This window comes from Hypanus sabinus, chromosome 9, assembly GCF_030144855.1.
Source record: "Hypanus sabinus isolate sHypSab1 chromosome 9, sHypSab1.hap1, whole genome shotgun sequence".
Classification (NCBI taxonomy): Eukaryota; Metazoa; Chordata; class Chondrichthyes; order Myliobatiformes; family Dasyatidae; genus Hypanus; species Hypanus sabinus.
In genome coordinates, this window is record NC_082714.1 from 140,055,473 (window position 1) to 140,074,681 (window position 19,209).

The 19,209-nt window shown below is 43.8% G+C and overlaps 1 protein-coding gene across 2 annotated transcripts in view; it reads left to right on the plus strand.

The window, feature by feature from the left end:
- LOC132399860 (acetyl-coenzyme A synthetase, cytoplasmic-like) overlaps positions 1–19,209 on the plus strand; it is a 69,435-nt gene that overhangs the window by 21,807 nt on the left and 28,419 nt on the right. The window contains exons 3-8 of one of the 2 annotated variants that reach the window (XM_059980701.1): positions 4,737–4,828; positions 13,912–14,015; positions 14,621–14,693; positions 16,713–16,788; positions 17,828–17,942; positions 18,417–18,461. In XM_059980701.1, coding sequence (XP_059836684.1) covers positions 4,737–4,828; positions 13,912–14,015; positions 14,621–14,693; positions 16,713–16,788; positions 17,828–17,942; positions 18,417–18,461 — 505 coding nt within the window. The remainder of the gene's footprint in view (positions 1–4,736; positions 4,829–13,911; positions 14,016–14,620; positions 14,694–16,712; positions 16,789–17,827; positions 17,943–18,416; positions 18,462–19,209) is intronic. The other variant, XM_059980702.1, reaches the window with a different exon arrangement.

The window sequence follows — 19,209 nt, forward strand, 5'->3', positions numbered from 1 at the left end:
CGACGTCCCCAAGACGGCTCTCATCACCCCGTTTGGCCTCTTCGAGTTCCTCCGCATGCCGTTCGGCCTGAAGAATGCCGCACAGACGTTCCAGCGGTTAATGGACGCGGTGGGACGGGACCTGGACTTCGCGTTCATCTATTTGGATGACATCCTCATAGCCAGCGGCAGTCGTCAGGAGCATCTGTCCCACCTCCGTCAACTCTGCGCCCGACTGAGTGAGTACGGTCTTACAATCAACCCTGCCAAATGCCAGTTCGGACTTGATACCATTGACTTCCTGGGCCACAGGATTACTAAAGACGGGGCAACCCCTCTGCCCGCTAAGGTAGATGCGGTCCGCCACTTCCCCCGACCCACCACGGTCAAAGGCCTTCAGGAATTCGTAGGTATGGTCAATTTCTACCGCCGCTTCCTCCCTTCAGCTGCCCGGATCATGCGCCCCCTGTTCGCCCTGATGTCGGGTCCGAGCAAGGACATTACCTGGGACGAGGAGTCCGCCGCCGCTTTCGTTCAAACGAAGGAAGCTTTGGCTGACGCCGCAATGCTAGTACATCCCAGAATGGACACCCCTACCGCCCTCACAGTGGACGCATCAAACACGGCAGTCGGTGGGGTGCTGGAGCAGCTCATCGCAGGTCGCTGGCAACCCCTGGCGTTTTTCAGCAAACACCTGCGGCCACCCGAGCTCAAGTACAGTGCTTTTGACCGGGAACTGTTGGCGCTCTACCTGGCAATCCGGCATTTCAGGTACTTCCTAGAAGGTCGGCCCTTCACCGCGTTCACGGACCACAAACCGCTTACCTTTGCGTTTACGAAAGCATCCGACCCCTGGTCATCCCGCCAGCAACGCCACCTGTCCTACATCTCTGAATACACAACGGATGTCCGGCACGTCTCGGGTAAGGACAATGTCGTGGCGGATGCGCTCTCTCGCCCTACCGTTCATGCCCTTTCCCAAGGGGTAGACTTTGAGGCACTGGCAGAGGCACAGCAGGTAGATGAGGAGATTCCGAGTTACAGGACTGCAGTCTCTGGTTTGCAGCTCCAGGACTTCCCCGTGGGCCCAGGTGAGAGGACCCTACTCTGTGACGTCGCCACCAACCAGCCCCGTCCGGTCGTCCCCGCAGCCTGGCGGCGACGTGTTTTCGACTCCATTCATAACTTGGCGCATCCCTCCATCCGGACAACTGTCCGGATGGTTTCCAGCAGGTTCGTTTGGCACGGACTCCGCAAACAGGTCAGTGAATGGGCCAGGACGTGCATGCACTGCCAGACGGCCAAGGTTCAGCGGCACACCAAAGCCCCACCGCAGCAGTTCCATCCCGCCCACCGGCGTTTCGACCACATTCATGTGGATATCGTGGGCCCCCTGCCAGTGTCGCGCGGAGCGCGTTACCTCCTGACTATCGTGGACCGGTTCACAAGATGGCCAGAGGCGGTCCCGCTCACCGACACCACCTCCGAATCTTGCGCCCGAGCCCTGATCGCCACCTGGATATCCCGCTTTGGTGTACCAGCCCACATTACCTCCGACAGAGGCGCCCAGTTCACCTCCAGCCTGTGGTCAGCTATGGCCAGCCTTTTGGGGACTCAGCTGCACCACACCACTGCCTACCACCCACAGTCGAACGGGCTAGTGGAGCGTTTCCACCGTCACCTGAAGTCGGCCCTCATGGCCCGCCTGCGAGGAGCCAACTGGGCGGACGAGCTTCCCTGGGTCCTTCTCGGCATCCGCACAGCGCCCAAGGACGACCTGCACGCCTCGTCGGCCGAGTTGGTATACGGCGCGCCCCTGGCCGTCCCCGGGGAGTTCCTACCAGCCCCGAGGGGGCAAGAGGAAGAACCCGCTGCAGTCCTGGGCAGACTTCGCGAGAAGCTCGGTAACCTGGCCCCCATACCCACTTCACAGCATGGGCGGCACCCGACCTGCGTACCCAAAGACCTACGGAACTGTAAGTTTGTGTTTGTACGAAGGGGCGGGCATCGGCCACCGCTGCAGCGGCCATACGAGGGGCCGTTTACGGTGCTCCGGAACAACGGGTCCACGTTCGTGCTGGACGTTGGGGGGAAGGAGGAGGTTTTCACGGTGGACCGCCTCAAGCCGGCCCATGTGGACCTGGCGCAACCGGCCGAGTTTCCGGCGCCTCGGCGCAGAGGCCGACCTCCCAAGCAGGTTCTGGCCCAGGCTGTGGACATTGGGGGGTGTATCGCCGGTTCTGGGGGGGGGTTATGTGGCGGCTCATTTCCTAGCGTATGCGAACCGACTCACAATTAGATAGCCTACGGGGGTTTGCGAGCACAGAGCTTTGGAGCCTCTTCGCCATGGGGGGCCGGTTGACAGAGGCTTAAAAGTGAGGCTGAAGTTTTCGAATAAAGTTTTTCCTTCGACTGCAGTTACCGACTCCGTGTCGTAATTTTAGCGCTGTTTGTAGCACACCGCTACAATTATACACCTCTATCAGATCACTTCTCATCCTCTGTCGCTCCAAGGAGAAAAGGCCGAGTTCACTCAACTTATTCTCATAAAGCATGCTCCCCAATCCAGGTGACATCCCTGTAAATCTCTGCAACCTTTCTGCAGTTTCCACATTCTTTCTGCAGTTTCCACATCCTTTCTGCAGTGAGGTGACCAGACTGAGCACAGTGGGATCTGACCAGGGCCCGATATATCTGTAACAATAGAAAAGGGATGAGGAATTTCTGCAGCTAGAAGGTGACGAATCTAGAATTCATCACTGTAGATGCCTGTGGAAGACAAATCATTGAGTATATTTAAAGTAGAGGTTGACAGGTTTAGTAAGGGCATCCCGGAGAAGGCAGGAGAACGGGGTAGAGATGGATATTAAGTCATGATGGAATAGAAGAATAAACTCGATGGGCTGAACAGCCTAATTCTGCTCCTATGACGTATGGTCTCATACAAGGCATTGGTGGGAACACATCTGAAGTTTTGTGTACAGTATTGGCCTCGTTATCAAAGTAAGGATGTTAATACATTAGAAGCAGTTCAAAGAAAGATTGTATAATAGCAAAATCGATGTAAATTTATTATCAAAGTGCACGTATACTACCTTGAGATTCATTTTCTTACAGGCATTGACAGGAAAGCCACATGATCTCTCCTTCTTCCATGATCTGCTGCCCTCTCCCATTAGTCTTCTTGTTCAGTCCCTTACCTCTTCTGCCCATCACCTCCCAGCTTCCTACTTCATTCAACACTCCACCCCCAACTCCATCCTCCTTCCCACTCACCTGGTTTTACCTTTCACCTGCCATTTTGTACACTTTTGTACTCTTTCCACTCCCTTCACCTATTTATTTTGGCTTCTGCTCCTTCATTTCCAGTCCTGCTGAAGTGTCTCTGCCTGAAACATCGACAGACTGTTTATTCCCCTTCATAGATGCTGCTTGAAATGCTCCAGCATTTTGCGCGTATTGCTCAAGAAATACAATAGAATTTTATAAAATGCTATTCATAAACAGACAAAGATAGACAAACAGCAATGTGCAGAAGGAGACAAACCCTCCTTGCAGATATACTCATTGGTGAGAAGGGTTTTGCTGTGATCCTCTGGGCTTTATCCACCACTTTCTGCAGCCTTTTCCATTTCTGGGCATTGGAGTTTCCATACCAGGCCATGATACAGCCAATTAGGGTACTCTCTGTTGTGTATCTGTAGAAATTAGTCAAAGATTTTGGTGACTCAATCTATGCAAACTTCTAAGAAAGTAGAAGTGTTGTCATGCCTCCTTTGTGATGATACCTATGTGCTGGTCTCACTTTAAAAAATGCTCAGATTTTCTCTTTGCTGTCAGTTGGCATTTCTTTTCTGTGTTCAAGTATCTGGTGGAATTTGAACATGCATTCGTCTGACCTGAGGTTTCAGTGAGGAACTGTGACTAAGACTTGAATTTCTTACCATAAGTATTTTGCTTTTGATATTTGTGCAGCTGCTTTGATGGTTGCTGGAGGCTGTTTTTTTTTTACCTATTGGAAAATTAGGGTGGAACTGATGGATTTGTAGATGGGTGTAGATTTGAGGAAAATGTGGGGAATGGGACTGATGGGAATAGTTCTAGGAGCTGGCATAAACTTGATTGGATTAATGATCTTCCAATGCTGGGAGCCATGACATATGTCAGTGATAATAAACCTGATTCTGTTCCTGGGCCTCGTATCTAAGGAAAGGTATAGTGGTTGTTGAAAGGGTCCAGAGGAGGTTCACAAGAATAATCCCAGGAATGAAAGTCTTAACAAATGAAGTGCATTTGACCATTTTGAGCTTGTACTCGGAGCTGAGAAGGAGTGTGGGAGTGGTTTTCCCATTGAAGTGTGCCGGATATTGAAAGGCCTGAATAGAATTGACCTGAGAGGATGATTCCATTAATGGGACAGTCTGGGATCCAAGGGCACAGTCACAGAATAATGTCTTGTCAAAACTGAGGCGCTGAATTTCTTCAGGCATAGGGAGCTGTAGCAGCTGCTTTTGGGTTTATAGGCTTGTAATTGGTAAAGGGGTTTGTCAGAGAGAAGATGGGAGAAAGGGACTTGGAAAAAATATAGGCCATGATTGAATGGTGACGCAGACTTGATGGGCTGAGTAGCTTAATTCTGTTCTAATATCTTTATGATCTTACATTGTATGAAAATATTTTTATGTTTGCTTGACTTCATGTTTTGCACAGTGTTCATTTTCACAAAGCTTATAAAGGTGAATCTTGTTTCTTTACAGGGAAGGAAATGACCCTGGGGACAGTATGGAAATAACTTATAAGGGCCTTTTACAGCAAGTCTGCAAATTTGCCAATGTTCTGCGAGCTCAGGGTAAGGCCCACAACACTTAAAATTCAGCTCTGTTGTTCTGTAGAAGCAAGCTATCGAAGGTAGAAGCCTAATACAAGATCTTTGATACTTTTGTCTATTGCTGTTTAAACGGATACACAGATTAGTTTTATTATTGGACATTGTTTGCAAAATTTTACTCATCAACTTTTTTTTGCTTAAGTTGACCCAATAAAGAACAAGATAATGCTTCCTTTTATTGATAAGTTGAATGAAAACTGAAATTTAGTCAAAAAAAGTGCAAAATGTTTAGCATCCCAGATGTACAGTAACACCTTGCCTTACAATGGAATGTAAAGTGATTTTGTGCATGAAAGGCAAATTGGCCTTGACAATGCAGGTTAAAACAGTTTTCATCAACATATAATAAATTGTTCAGAATCAGGTTTATTATCACCGGCATGTGACCTTAAATTTGTTATTTTAGCAGCAGCAGTTCAATGCAATACATAATCTAGCAGAGGAAAAAGAATAATAAGCAAGTAAATCAATTACGTATATTGAATAAATTTTTTAAAAAGTACAAAAATACTGTGTATTTTTTTTGAAAAGTGAGGTGGTGTCAAAAGATTCAATGTCCATTTAGGAATCTGATGCCGGAGGGGAAGAAGCTGTTCCTGAATCGCTGGGTGTGTGCCTTCAGGCTTCTGTACCTCCTACCTGATGGTAACTGTGAGAAAAGAGCATGCCCTGGGTGCTGGAGGTCCTTAGTTATGGATGGTGCCATTCTGAGACACTGTTCCCTGAAGATGTCCTGGGTACTTTGTAGGCTAGTATCCAAGATGGAGCTGACTAGATTTACAACCTTTTGCAGCTTCTTTCGGTCCTGTGCAGTAGCTCCTCCATACCAGACAGTGATGCAGCCTGTCAGAATGCTCTCCATGGTACAACTATAGAAGTTTTTGAGTGTATTTGTTGACGTGCCAAATTCCTAATGAAGTATAGCCACTGTCTTGCCTTCTTTATTACTATATCGATGTGTTGGGACTAGGTTAGATCCTCAGAGATCTTGACACCCAGTATAGTACATGCATATGTACATTAGAAATAAAACCTAACACAGAAAATAGTTTATTCAACAACCCTTTGGAAGCAACTGAACAATTTTGAATTCATCTGAAATGTGCTTTTTAAGAATACTAAATATCATAGGAATCATATTGAAAATTTAAAATTCATCTTTTATGGTGACTTCTAATAGCTTGTGCATTAATGGATATGATTGTCAATTTTAGAATTGTTTACTGGTACCATAATAGTTGTCTTATATTTTATCCTTAATAGAATACAGTGGCATGCTAAAGTTTGGGCACCCCGGTCAAAATTTCTGTTACTGTGAATAGTTCAGTGAGTAGAAGCTGAACTGATCGCCAAAAGTCGTAAAGTTAAAGATGAAACATTCTTTTCATCATTTTAAGCAAGATTCATGTATTATTTTTGTTTTGTACAATCTTAGAGTGAAAGAAAGGAAAGGAGAAACATGCAAAAGTTTGGTCACCCCAAGAGATTTGAGCTCTCAGATAACTGTCATCAAGGTGTCAGACCTTAATTAGTTTGTTAGGGTCTATGGCTTGTTCACAGTCATCATTAGGAAAGGCCAGGTGATGTAAATTTCAAAGCTTTATAAATACCCTGACTCCTCAAACCTTGTCCCAACAATCAGCAGCCATGGGCTCCTCTTAGCAATTGCCTAGCACTCTGAAAATTAAAATAAATGATGGCCACAAAGCAGGAGAAGGCTATAAGAAGATAGCAAAGCGTTTTCAGGTAGCCGTTTCCTCAGTTTGTAATGTAATTAAGAAATGGCAGTTAACAGGAACGGTGGAGGTCAAGTTGAAGTCTGGAAGACTAAGAAAACTTTCCGAGAGAACTGCTCGTAGGATTGCTAGAAAGGTGAATCAAAACTCCCGTTTGACAGCAAAAGACTTTCAGGAAGATTTAGCAGACTGGAGTGATGGTGCACTGTTCTACTGTGCAGCGACACCTGCACAAGTATGACCTTCATGGAAGAGTCATCAGAAGAAAACCTTTCCTGCGTCCTCACCACAAAATTCAGCGTCAGAAGTTTGAAAAGGAACATCTAAACAAAGCCTGATCAAGTCAATTCAAGTCACTTTTATTGTCATTTTGACCATAACTGCTGGTACAGTACATAGTAAAAATGAGACAATGTTTTTCAGGATGGTGGTGTTACATGACACAGTACAAAAACTAGGCTGAACTACGTATATAAAAAAAAAACAACAACACAGAGAAAGCTACACTAGACTACAGACCTATACAGGATTACATGAAGTGCACAAAAACAGTGCAGACATTACAATAAATAATAAACAGGACAATAGGGCAAGGTGTCAGTCCAGGCTTCTGGTATTGAGGAGTCTGATAGCTTGGGGGAAGAAACTGTTACATAGTCTGGTCGTGAGAGCCCGAGTGCTTCGGAGCCTTTTCCCAGACGGCAGGAGGGAGAAGAGATTGTATGAGGGGTGAATGGGGTCCTTCATAATGCTGTTTCCTTTGCGGATGCAGCGTGTAGTGTAAATGTCCGTGATGGCGGAAAGAGAGACCCCGATGATCTTCTCAGCTGACCTCACTATCCGCTGCAGGGTCCTGCGATCCGAGATGGTGCAATTTCCGAACCAGACAGTGATGCAGCTGCTCAGGATGCTCTGAATACAACCCCTGTAGAATGTGATGAGGATGGGGGATGGGAGATGGGCTTTCCTCAGGCTTCACAAAAAGTAGAGACGCTGCTGGGCTTTTTTTGCTATGGAGCTGGTGTTGAAGGACCAGGTGAAATTCTCCACCAGGTGAACACCAAGAAATGCAGTGCTCTTTACGATCTCTACCGAGGAGCCATCGATGTTCAGTGGGGAGTGGTCGCTCTGTGCCCTCCTGAAGTCAACAGCCATCTCTTTTGTTTTGTTCACATTCAGAGACAGGTTGTTGGCTCTGCACCAGTCCATCAGCCGCTGCACCTCCTCTCTGTAAGCTGACTCGTTGTTCTTGCTGATGAGACCCACCACAGTCGTGTCATCGGCGAACTTGCTGATGTGGTTCGAGCTGTGTGTTGCAGCACAGTCGTGGGTCAGCAGAGTGAATAGCAGTGGACTGAGCATGCAACCTTGGGGAGCCCCCGTGCTCAGTGTGATGGTGTTGGAGATGCTGCTCTGGATCCGGACTGACTGAGGTCTCCCAGTCAGGAAGTCTAGGATCCAGTTGCAGAGGGAGATGTTCAGGTCCAGTAGGCTCAGCTTTCCAGTCAGTTTCTGAGGGATGATTGTGTTGAATGCTGAACTGAAGTCTATGAACAGCATCCAAATGTACATGTCTTTTTTGTCCAGGTCAGTGGGGGCCAGGTGGAGGGTGATGGCAATGGCATTATCTGTTGAACGGTTGGGATGATACGTGAACTGCAGGGGGTCCAGTGAGGGGGGCAGCAGGGTCTTGATATGCCTCATGACGAGCCTCTCGAAACACTTCATGATGATGGAGGTAAGGACGGTAGTCATTTAGGCAGGACACTGAAGATTTCTTTGGCACAGGAATAATGGTGGCAGCCTTGAAGTACGTTGGAACGGTGGCGCTGCTCAGGGAGATGTTGAAGATGTCAGTGAGAACATTTGCTAGCTGGTCTGAGCATCCTCTGAGCACTCTACCAGGGATGTTGTCTGGTCCAGCAGCCTTCCTTGGGTTGACCCTGCACAGGGTTCTTCTCACATCGGCCACGGAGAGACACAGCACCTGGTCACTTGGAGGAGGGGTGGACTTTCTCGCCGCCATGTCATTTTCTGCCTCAAACTGGGCGTAGAAGTTAATCAACGCATCTGTGAGGGAGGCATCACCTGCACAGTCAGGTGATGTTATCCTGTAATTGGTGATGTCCTGGATGCCCTTCTACATGTGCCTCGTGTCGCCACTGTCCTGGAAGTGGCTGTGGATTAGCTGGGCATGTGCACGCTTTGCCACTCTGATGGCTCGGGACAGTTTGGCCCTTGCTGTTGTTAAAGCTGCCTTGTCCCCTGCTCTGAAGGTGGAGTCCTCAGCAGCACACGCACCTCTGCGGTCATCCATGGCTTCTGCTTGGCACGTATAGTGATGGTTTTGGACAGAGTAACATCATCAATGCACTTGCAGATGTGGCTGGTCACTGATGCTGTGTACTCCTCTACGTTGGTAGAGTCGCCATTGGTTGCAGCCTCCCTGAACTCGTGTCAGTCAGTGTGCTCAAAGCAGTCTTGAAGTGCGGAGGTTTTCACCTGCTTCAGAGCTGGTCTGGAGTGTTTGACGAGCGGTCTGTATGCTGGGATTAGCATAACAGAGATGTGGTCTGAGTATCTGAGGTGGGGGCAGGGCTCTGCCGGTACACGTCCGGAATGTTTGTGTAAACCAGGTCCAATACATTCTCTCTTCCCCCCCCCCCCCCCCCCCGTTGCAAAGTCCATATACTGATGGAATTTGGGGAGCACTGACTGACGGTTCGCGTGGTTAAAATCACCTGCACCAATAAACAGACCGTAAGGGTGTGCGTTCTGCAGTTCACTAATAGCCCTGTTCAGTTCACAGAGCGCCTCCTTAGTATTAGCACTAGGGGGGAATGTAGACACGGAATATAAGGACAGAGGTGAATTCCCGTGGCAAATAAACTGGTCTGCATCTAAAATCCACAAACTCCACTAGCGATGAGCAGTGTCTGGAAACCAGCAGAGTTCTTACACCATTCCATGTTGATGTAGACACACAAGCCACCACCGCGAGTCTTACCGGAGAGACCTGCATCTCTGTCCGCACGAAACAAAGCTAGCCCGTCTAGCTGAATGGCAGCGTCCGAAATCCCGTCAGTGAGCCATGTCTCTGTGAAGACATACGCGGAGCAAACTTTGTACTCCCGCTGAGTATTACGTTGGAGTCGGATGTAGTCCATTTTATTGTCCAGGGAGCAGACATTGGAGAGCAGAATGGATGGGAGAGCCGGCCGGCTCGGGTTTGCTTTTAGCCTGGCACAGATCCCTGCCCGTTTGCCTCACTTCTGCTTCCGCACACATCGCTTTCGACGTCTCCGTCTCCAGCTACCAGCATCAGGTGAGTCCAAGGAATGTAGGCCCGTTCCCCTCAGCAAGTCGAGGTTGTGTAATTCAGCCAGCAGATCTTTATGGAGGTTTGTTTTTGGGCGATCTCTGTGTTGTAGTAGTATCTGGCAATGGTAGATAGTCATTCTGTTATCCATGTGCCCTAATCGACAATTGTGTATCAAACTTGGAATAGAAAATTAAATTAAAGTAACACCAGGTCTAAAAGGCTGCTGCTGCCATGCCGCCTCATGGGAATACATTTTGGAAACAAGTCCTGTGGACTGATGAAGTTAAAATAGAACTTTTTGGCCGCAGTGAGCAAAGATATGTTTGGAGAAAAATGGGTGCAGAAATTCATGAAAAGAACACCTCTCCAACTGTTAAGCATGGGGATGGATCGATCATGCTTTGGGCTTGTGCTGCAGCCAGTGGCACGGGGAACATTTCGCTGGTAGAGGGAAGAATGAATTCAATTAAATACCAGCAAATCCTGGAGGCAAACATCACACTGTCTGTTATATAAAAAAAAAAGCTGAAGGTGAAAAGAGGATGGCTTCTACAACAGGATAATAATTCTGAACACACCTCAAAATCCACAATGGACTACCTCAAGAGGCGCAAACTCAAGGTTCTGCCATGTCCCTCACAGTCCCCCAACCTAAACATCATCGAAAATCTGTGGATAGACCTCAAAAGAGCAGTGCATGCAAAACGGCCCAAGAATCTCACAGAACTAGAAGCCTTTTGCAAGGAAGAATGGGTGAAAATCCCCCAAACAAGAATTGAAAGACTCTTAGCTGGCTACAGAAAGTGTTTACAATCTATGATACTTGCTAAAGGGGATGGAACTAAGTACTGACCATGTAGGGTGCCCAAACTTTTGCTTCAGGCCCTTTTCCTTTTTTGTTATTTTGAAACTGTAAAAGATGGAAATAAAAAAAAGTAATCTTGCTTAAAATGTTAAAGTAATGTGTCATCTTTAACTTCATGCCTTTTGGAAATGAGGTCATCTTTTACTCGCTTAACTATTCACAGTAACAGTAATTTTGACCAGTGCCCAAACTTTTGTATGCCACTGTATGTAGATATATTACACTGTTTTCTATCCTAATCTTTGATACTTAATCAAAGTAATGCTGTCTAAGGTGGATCAGGTCTAAACACTCCCTCACAATATAAAGGCATTTTAAATTTAAAATCATAATTTTTATTTGTTCTCAACCCGTTGCCTGGAGACCTACTTTTGTTTGGACTTGTTTGTAAAATTATCATCACATCAATTCTTGATCGACTGCCTTAGTCAAGCAAACTGCCCTTTACCCTTGGGTCTCTATTGCACTGTTGTAACTAATGAACAAATGTATCCCAAATAAAATAAAAAGCTACAAACTTTTTTTGCTTTTTTAATTACAAACTTTTAAAGTTCTTGCTTCATCGCTCTGCAGACTTGCCATGCTTAAAAGTAAATTTATTATCGAAGTACCATATACCACCTTGAGATTCATTTTCTTGCCAACATTTACAGGAGAAAAGAAGCACATAATAATTTTGTGAAAAACTATACATAAGCAAAGTCTGACAAAGAACCAATGTGCAAAAGAATACGAACTGTGAAAATAAAAATAATACTGAGAACGTGAGTTGTAAAGAGGACTGGAAAGTGGGTCTGTAGGTTGTAGATTCAGTTCAGAGTAGTGATGAATGAAGGTATCTTCTCTGGATCAAGAGACTGATGGTTGTCGGATAATAAATATTTCTGAGTCTGGTTGTGTGGGACATGAGGCCTGCCCAATGGTAGTAGCAAGAAGAGGGCATGGTCTGGATTGTGGTGGTCTTTGATAACAGATACTTAGTTATGCATGAAGATGCACAATGCTAACAGAGAGATTAGACTCCCCTGACTGAGGGGTGGCATCGTGTGAGTGCTAAAGGCAAGGAGTTGCATTCCCAGTCACGGTCACCTAGAAGTGTTGAAGTAGTTACCCCAAGTACCAGGATATGATTGCAGGAGCTCTTCAGGGTAGTGTGCTGTGTTTAACCAATATCAGCTGCTTTGTCTGAAACTTGTATTTCATCAAGTTGGAAGTGGAGAAGTTCTCTCAGTGCCGATGGTACTGTGTTCAATTCCATTCCAAGCTCTGAAAACGTGAAGCTCTCCATAACAAAACTTACACACTACTCAGGAACAAGCAGCTACACCACTCTTAGTTTATGTAAAAGATGATACATAGTACTGAACAATAATTTTGGCCGCATATGTATAACTGGAGTGCTAAGCCTTTTGCATTGCTGTATTTGTCAGTATGGAGCAGAGCGAGTTTGTAAATCTGGTGGGAGCAATTGACGTTGGGAATGGTGAGGATGGAGTGTCGTGCAAGGGGAGTGGGATAGGGGGCAGAGAAGCAGTGACAAGGGTGAGAGATGGTACAGGTATAGACATACCCAGTCCTGAGACACCAGGCAAGATCATTTGATTCCAAACAATAGTTTCATAGATCAGTACAGAATGCTTTCTGCTCCCCCCTCCCCTTCCCCTTTTCCTAACCATGAATTCCCTCTCCCTGACCCATTCCCACTCTCAGTCCACACTAGAGACCCATATCAGAATCCGGTTTATCATCACTCACATATGTAATAAAATTTGTTTTTTTTTGTGGTAGCAGTACAGTACAGTGCAGAAGTCTTGAGCACCTGAGCTATATAAATGTGCCTAAGACTTTCGCACAGTACTCTAAACTTCTATTATTTTAAGAAATCTCAACTTGGCTTTTAATGCACGAATGATTATCCTTGAATTTGTTTAGATAGTATGCCATCTATTTAATTTGGCTTGAATTGGTAATTGGAAATAACTAAATATTTTAGAGCAATTAAACAAATTCAAATTTGTTACTCTTATGCATCAATTGCTTTTCATAGTTTTGTTTCAAATTTCAAGTCATATTCTTTCAAAAAATTATATGCTTCTGTGCTTTTTGTTCTGAGAGGGTGGGAGGCATTAGCTGAAAAATTGTGTTGAGTAAGTATATTTTCAGGAGTCCATCTAAAAATAGTAAGATTTTCCCAAATGAAATAATAATTTCAAAATGTCTCAAATATATAAATCGTGTAGATGAAGGTCAGAACATGAACATTAATCATCGATTTGAATTTTATATACAAGTTACTCCAGGTTAAAATGGGGAAGAAGGCTAGGTTTCCTTCCATACTGCAAAGCATCAAGCAGAATGAAAGTTGCTAAGATGGCATACATCTTGCTATGTTCTAGACATTTTAAAGAATGATGTACTTGCTTTGAAGATAGTTGAAGCAGCACAGTAGCATAGTGGTTAGCACAACACTTTACAGTACCCGCGACCCTGGTTCAAAAATTCCACTGCTGCCTGTAAGGAGTTTGTATGTTCTGTCTGTGTCCGTGTGAGTTTCTTCCAGGTGCTCCAGTTTCCTCCCACAGTCCAAAGACATGCATGCTGGTGAATTAGAATGAAGTGATTGCCTTTTGTAGAAAGGTTGCATTAATTGCTCTTTATTCATTGGAGATCAGAAAAAGAGAGGAAATCTTGAAAAACATAAGTCTCTGGAAGGATTTAACGGAGTGTATGTTGACAGAATATTTGCTGTAATAAAGGAATCTAGGAAAGGGGGCAATCAGTTTCAGAGAAAAGGTTCTCACATTGAGACAAGGAATAAGTGAGAGTATCAACTTTGATGGTAATGAATATTTGAAATTCTCAATCCCAGAGACCTGTTGAGACCGTCATCAGAGATATTCAAGAACAAGGAAGGTGAAATTTTTAGATTACAGGAAAGGTATAGATTATGGTATAGGCAGGAAATTAGTATTGAGGCTAAACTCAGACCTACTTTGATGTTACCGAATTACACAGGAGGCTTGATGAAGGGGTAAAAGGTACAGGGTGTGTATGGCTTATTTCTGTTCCTATTTTTGTAGTCTTTCATTTTGTCATAATGCCCTTTTATTTAAATCCACAGGAGTGAAGAAAGGAGACAGAATTTCAATATACATGCCAATGATTATAGAATTGGTTGTTGCCATGTTAGCTTGTGTCAGAATAGGTGCAATCCATTCCATTGTGGTAAGTAAAATTTTAGAGTGTATCACACAGAAGCAGGCTATTCAACCCCACCAACCTACATTGGTGTTTTGTGTTTCCCTTGAGTCTTGTTCCGCTTCATCTAAATCTATTAACAAAACTCCCTGTTCACTCAGCCTCTCCTGATACACACCTATGTTATTTGCTTCCACCACGCTCGGTGGTGGTGAGTTCCACATTTTCACCACAGTCTGGGTAAAGAACTTATTTCTGAATTCCCCAACTGACCTTTAGTACTTATCTTACATCAAAGGCTTTTAGTTTTGTTCTCCTCCATGAGTATAAACATTGCCCATTAAAACCTTTCATAATTTTCATGTTCCTTCTTAGATCTTTCTTTAGTCTAGCTTCCTCACCCTCTCAGATTTTTTTGGTTCTCCCTTGTATACTAGTCAGTGACACTGTGCTTCCTTATGCTGGTGCATCATGCATGTGAAGAACTAACATCAATTTGGATCCATTGTATTCTACTTCAACTTGAAGTTCAAATATATTTTGTCCTCCTGGGGCTGGAGTCACTTGCCCACTCTGCCCTAGGAATGACAACCTTGCCTGTGAATGAATTTTAAAATAATTATAACCTTCAGTTTGCAGGATTTTCTTCAGAATCTCTGTGTGAAAGAATTCTGGATTCTCGCTGCACTTTTTTGGTTACAGCAGGTAACTAAGCATCCATTTCCCTGACATGTTTTTGCATAAAATTTTCCAATTGTTGTACTACTTTTCTGTACTTCTCCATTGGTGTAAAATATATACATATTAAATAAAGATATTTATGTTTACTAATTTAGACCGTAAGACATAGGAGCAGAACTAGGCCATTCAGCCCTTCGAGTCTACTCTGCCATTTCATCGTGGCTGATCCTGAATCCCATTCAACTCCACATACCTGACCTCTCACCATATCCCTTGATGCCTTGTTTTTAAGTGCAGAACGGACAGAAATTATTGCTCTATTCTGAAGTAATTTTATAAATCTGTTCTTATCCACTGTCATACCAGTCCACTGATTAGGTTGGCACCATACAGTTGTGTTGAGTGTAACACTATTACAGGGCCAGTGATCAGGGTTCAACTCCTGCCACTGTCTGTAAAGTGTTTGTACATTCTTCCCGTGACTTTGTATGTTTCCTCCAAGTGGTCTGCTTTCCCCACGTGCCAGAGACGTACAGGATAGAGTTAATAAGTTGTGGGCTTGCTATGTGGGCACTGGAAGTGTGGTGACACTTGTGGGCTGCACTGTGTTGGTCATTAACACATATAATGCACTTCACTATAGTATGTTTCGATATTTCAATGTACATGTGACAAACAAAGATAGTCTCTTTATCTTTAGATGGTGTGTCAGGCAGGATTTTAGAAAAAAATTTTTGATGTCGCCTTCCAGGCTGCCTATAACCAGGCCGTGCACATCATAACCCACCCTAGCAATCCATAAGAATTTAAGACATTTCTCAGTAACTGTAAAGGCAGTCTGTTATATTGTGTAGAGATCTCTTTTGGAAGAGATTTAATCTTAAATGTAACAACAAACAGCATATAAAGTGGCATTTAGTTTAAGCAGTATTTTACTTTGTGTACAGTAATAGAATGGTTAATCTGTGTGTGCTAGACTTGGCAAGGACCTGTAATAGAGGATAGGCCCCCTCTCCTTGGGGACTTAACACCACTTGTATTGGCCTGGGTGTTGCCCCAATGATAGACTGGAAACTCCCTTCATTAGTTACTGAAGAGCATTTTGCAAAATTTTGGCAATAGATTTGTAATGATGTAAGTGCAATTAGATTGAAAAGTAGTGTGTCAGACAGACAGACAAACATACTTTATTGATCCCGAGGGAAATTGGGTTTTGTTACAGCTGCACCAACCAAGAATAGTGAAGAAATATAGCAATATGAAACCATAAATAATTAAATAATAATAAGTTAATCATGCCCAGTGGAAATAAGTCCAGGACCAACCTATTGGCTCAGGGTGTCTGACACTCCAAGGGAGGAGTTGTAAAGTTTGATGGCCACAGGCAGGAATGACTTTCTATGACACTCAGTGTTACATCTCAATGGAATGAATCTTTGGCTGAATGTACTCCTGTGCCTATCCAGTACATTATGGAGTGGATGGGAGATGTTGTCCAAGATGGCATGCAACTTGGACAGCATCCTCTTTTAAGACACCACCGTCAAAGAGTCCAGTTCCACCCCCACAACATCACTGGCCTTACGAATAAGTTTGTTGATTCTGTTGGTGTCTGCTACCCTCAGCCTGCTGCTCCAGCACACAACAGCAAACATGATAGCACCAGTGTCTTGTATCTGGTGAAGCTGTGGTGTTCCAGGGACTTGTTCATCCATGCTTAAAGATTACCTAGATCTAATAGACAGGTACAAGAATAAATCTACCAATACAGGAATTGGATTGCAAGGCATTAGAAGTGAGCTTGTAGTTGTCCAAGGAACTGGTTACATCTCACATGGAGTACTTTATCCAGTTTTGAGCACCACACCTTAGGTGGGTGCTTTAGCCTCGGAAAAAGATTAGATTTATTTTAGAATGATCTTGAGATTTTCAGGAGACATCCACAGTAGATTTCATTTCCAGTGAATTTGCACTTGGTTACCAATCCATTAAAAACACTACATTCGAATCTAAATATTTAACGTGCATAACTCTTGATTTTAGATGGATTCTACAGAGGTGATAAACTTATAAACCTGAAGCAGGTAGTGGATGAAGCACTTAGGAAGTGCAGAGAGAGGTATGTGGTGTACTTTTTTAAAAAAATAAATGAGCCCTGGTGGAAAAATAAAGTAATAGGTAAATGTTGGTGTTTGGAAGAATCTGGATCTCCATGTACAAAGTTTCCTAGGAAAAGTAATATGCAAGTATAACAAGAAATTAGGGAGGCAAATGATTTACGGAGGGAGGGAGAGAGAGAGAATGAGAATTTGAGTACAAGAGTAAAGGTATCTTACTGAAATTGTACAGAAGCCCAGATGTCACAGCACTTGAAGTAGTGCATTCAGATCTGCTTTCCATACATAAAGAAAGATATTTTTTTCTGATAGTGAATGAAATAAAAACTGAAAATATCAGAAATATGAAATGAAAGCAGGAAATGATGGAAATGCTCAACAGGAGAAGGTGCATTTAATCTCATGAAGCATCTTTGACCTGAAACATTAACTCTGTTTCTTTTTCCACAGACGCTGTCTGATCTGCTGAGTGTTTCTAGCATTTTTTGTTTCTTCCAACAGAATAAGAGCAGTAAATGTTTATCAGGTTGATTTCTGGAATGGGGTTGGGGGTGGGGCATTGCCTGTGAGAAGACATCCCAAGGATGGGTTTATACTGGAATCCAAGAGAATGAGATGATGCATGTGACCAGATGCATGGATAATATTCGCCCTGGCTCAGGTGTCGAAAACCAGGGATCACATCAGAAAGTAAAGACTGAGTGAGGGGGGAAAAAGCCTTCAGACAGAGGGTAATGAATCTTCAGAATTCTCTATCTGCGGGCTGTGGGGGTGCAGTTGTTGGGTATATTCAAGGATATATGTTTGCTTTTTAAGATAATCAAAGGAAATGGGATTAGTGCAGGAAAGTGGTGTTGAAGTAAATGAAGCAGATATGAGGGATGAATGATTCCTTTCTTAGTAAGGTAAGCACTCTGGAAATACTTCGAGAAAAGAAACTGCTGAGTTCTCTGGTGTCTTTCCTGTATTGGTTTGGTTTGTTCTGAACATACTCCCGAAACAAGAATTATTCTAGCCTCTAAAACATTTCTAACTTTGAAGGGACTTCCATGTTCGCAAATGCATTGTTGTAAAGCACAATGGAGGAACAGAAGAAGCTGGTGGAGCTGAGACTTCAATTACTCCAGAATCGCCTCCTGCAAAGCGGCCCTGTCAGGTGAGGTATAGCAGAAATGTTTTAACGTGCACGGCTAAGTACAGTGCGGTTTATTTTGTGCAGATTGGTTTGCCACTTTGGAGATGGTTGGTTCACAATTAACAGATGCTTGTGCGGCAGTTATCTCCTTGGAAATACCACGTATTCTCATCTCAGTCCACTCTACCGCATTGATTGTTTGACTTGACAGACAGTTCTGGTGATTTAGTTTAGCTTATGAAAACCTGAGCTATGATTTTAAAAATTGTAATGATCCTACTAATAATTTATTTGTATTATTGATAACAAAAAGTGAAAAGCAATAATTAACTTCCTGTTTAGACTTGGAATTTATCTGCGTTGGTGTTGGATGGAAGACGTATCCAAGTGTCTGTTTAGTGTAAAAGTAGTTTTAAGTTCTCTAAAGGGAAACCTGCTTTAGTATAAAAGTATTTACCAAAACTGTTGCATCTTTCATCTATGAACTTTCTACAGGGTAAGGACAATGAGAAAACAAAGAATACTCATCATAAAATCCAGGTATTTTAGTTTTAATGTAGCTGCCAACTTTGAAAATTGCATCTTAGCTTTGCTATTTGCCGCTCTTTTTGCCCATCCATTCCCTCAATTTATTAACATTATTTTGTGGAATTGGCTATCAATCTCAGCCGCCTTTTATCTCTTGTACTGTATGTCCCTGTATTCCAGCTACGTCAGTGCACTTTTTAAATCATCCTATCAAGTGTTAGAATAGAATAGAATAAGAAATAGGAGCAGGAGTAGGCCATCTGGCCTGTCAAACCTGCTCCACCATTCAATAAGATCATGGCTGATCTAGCCATGGCCTCATCTCCACCTACCTGCCTTTTCCCCATAACCCTTAATTCCCCTAACATGCAAATATATTTCATGCAATATATTGATCCTATCAAAAGTTCCTTAAAATAAACAAGCATCTCCATTGGGGGTCCAGCAGAATTTCAATATATATTTGTTGTTCAGATTTCACTTAACAAAATAATCAAGCTCCAACAAGGAAAGTCTTCAAGTCATTCCCTACCAGAGCTGCTGTCTCACAGCTCCAGTGATTTGGTCCGTCCTGACTTCAGGTGCTGACTCCGTAGAGTTTGCATTTTCTCCTAGTCACAATGTGGATCTCTGGGTGCTGCAATTTCCTCCCATATCCCAAAGACTTGCAGGCTGGTAGGATAATCAGCCCCTGTAAATCATCTCTTGAGTGATAGAATCCTGGGGTGATCTACTGAGAATGTAGGGAGAATAAAATAGG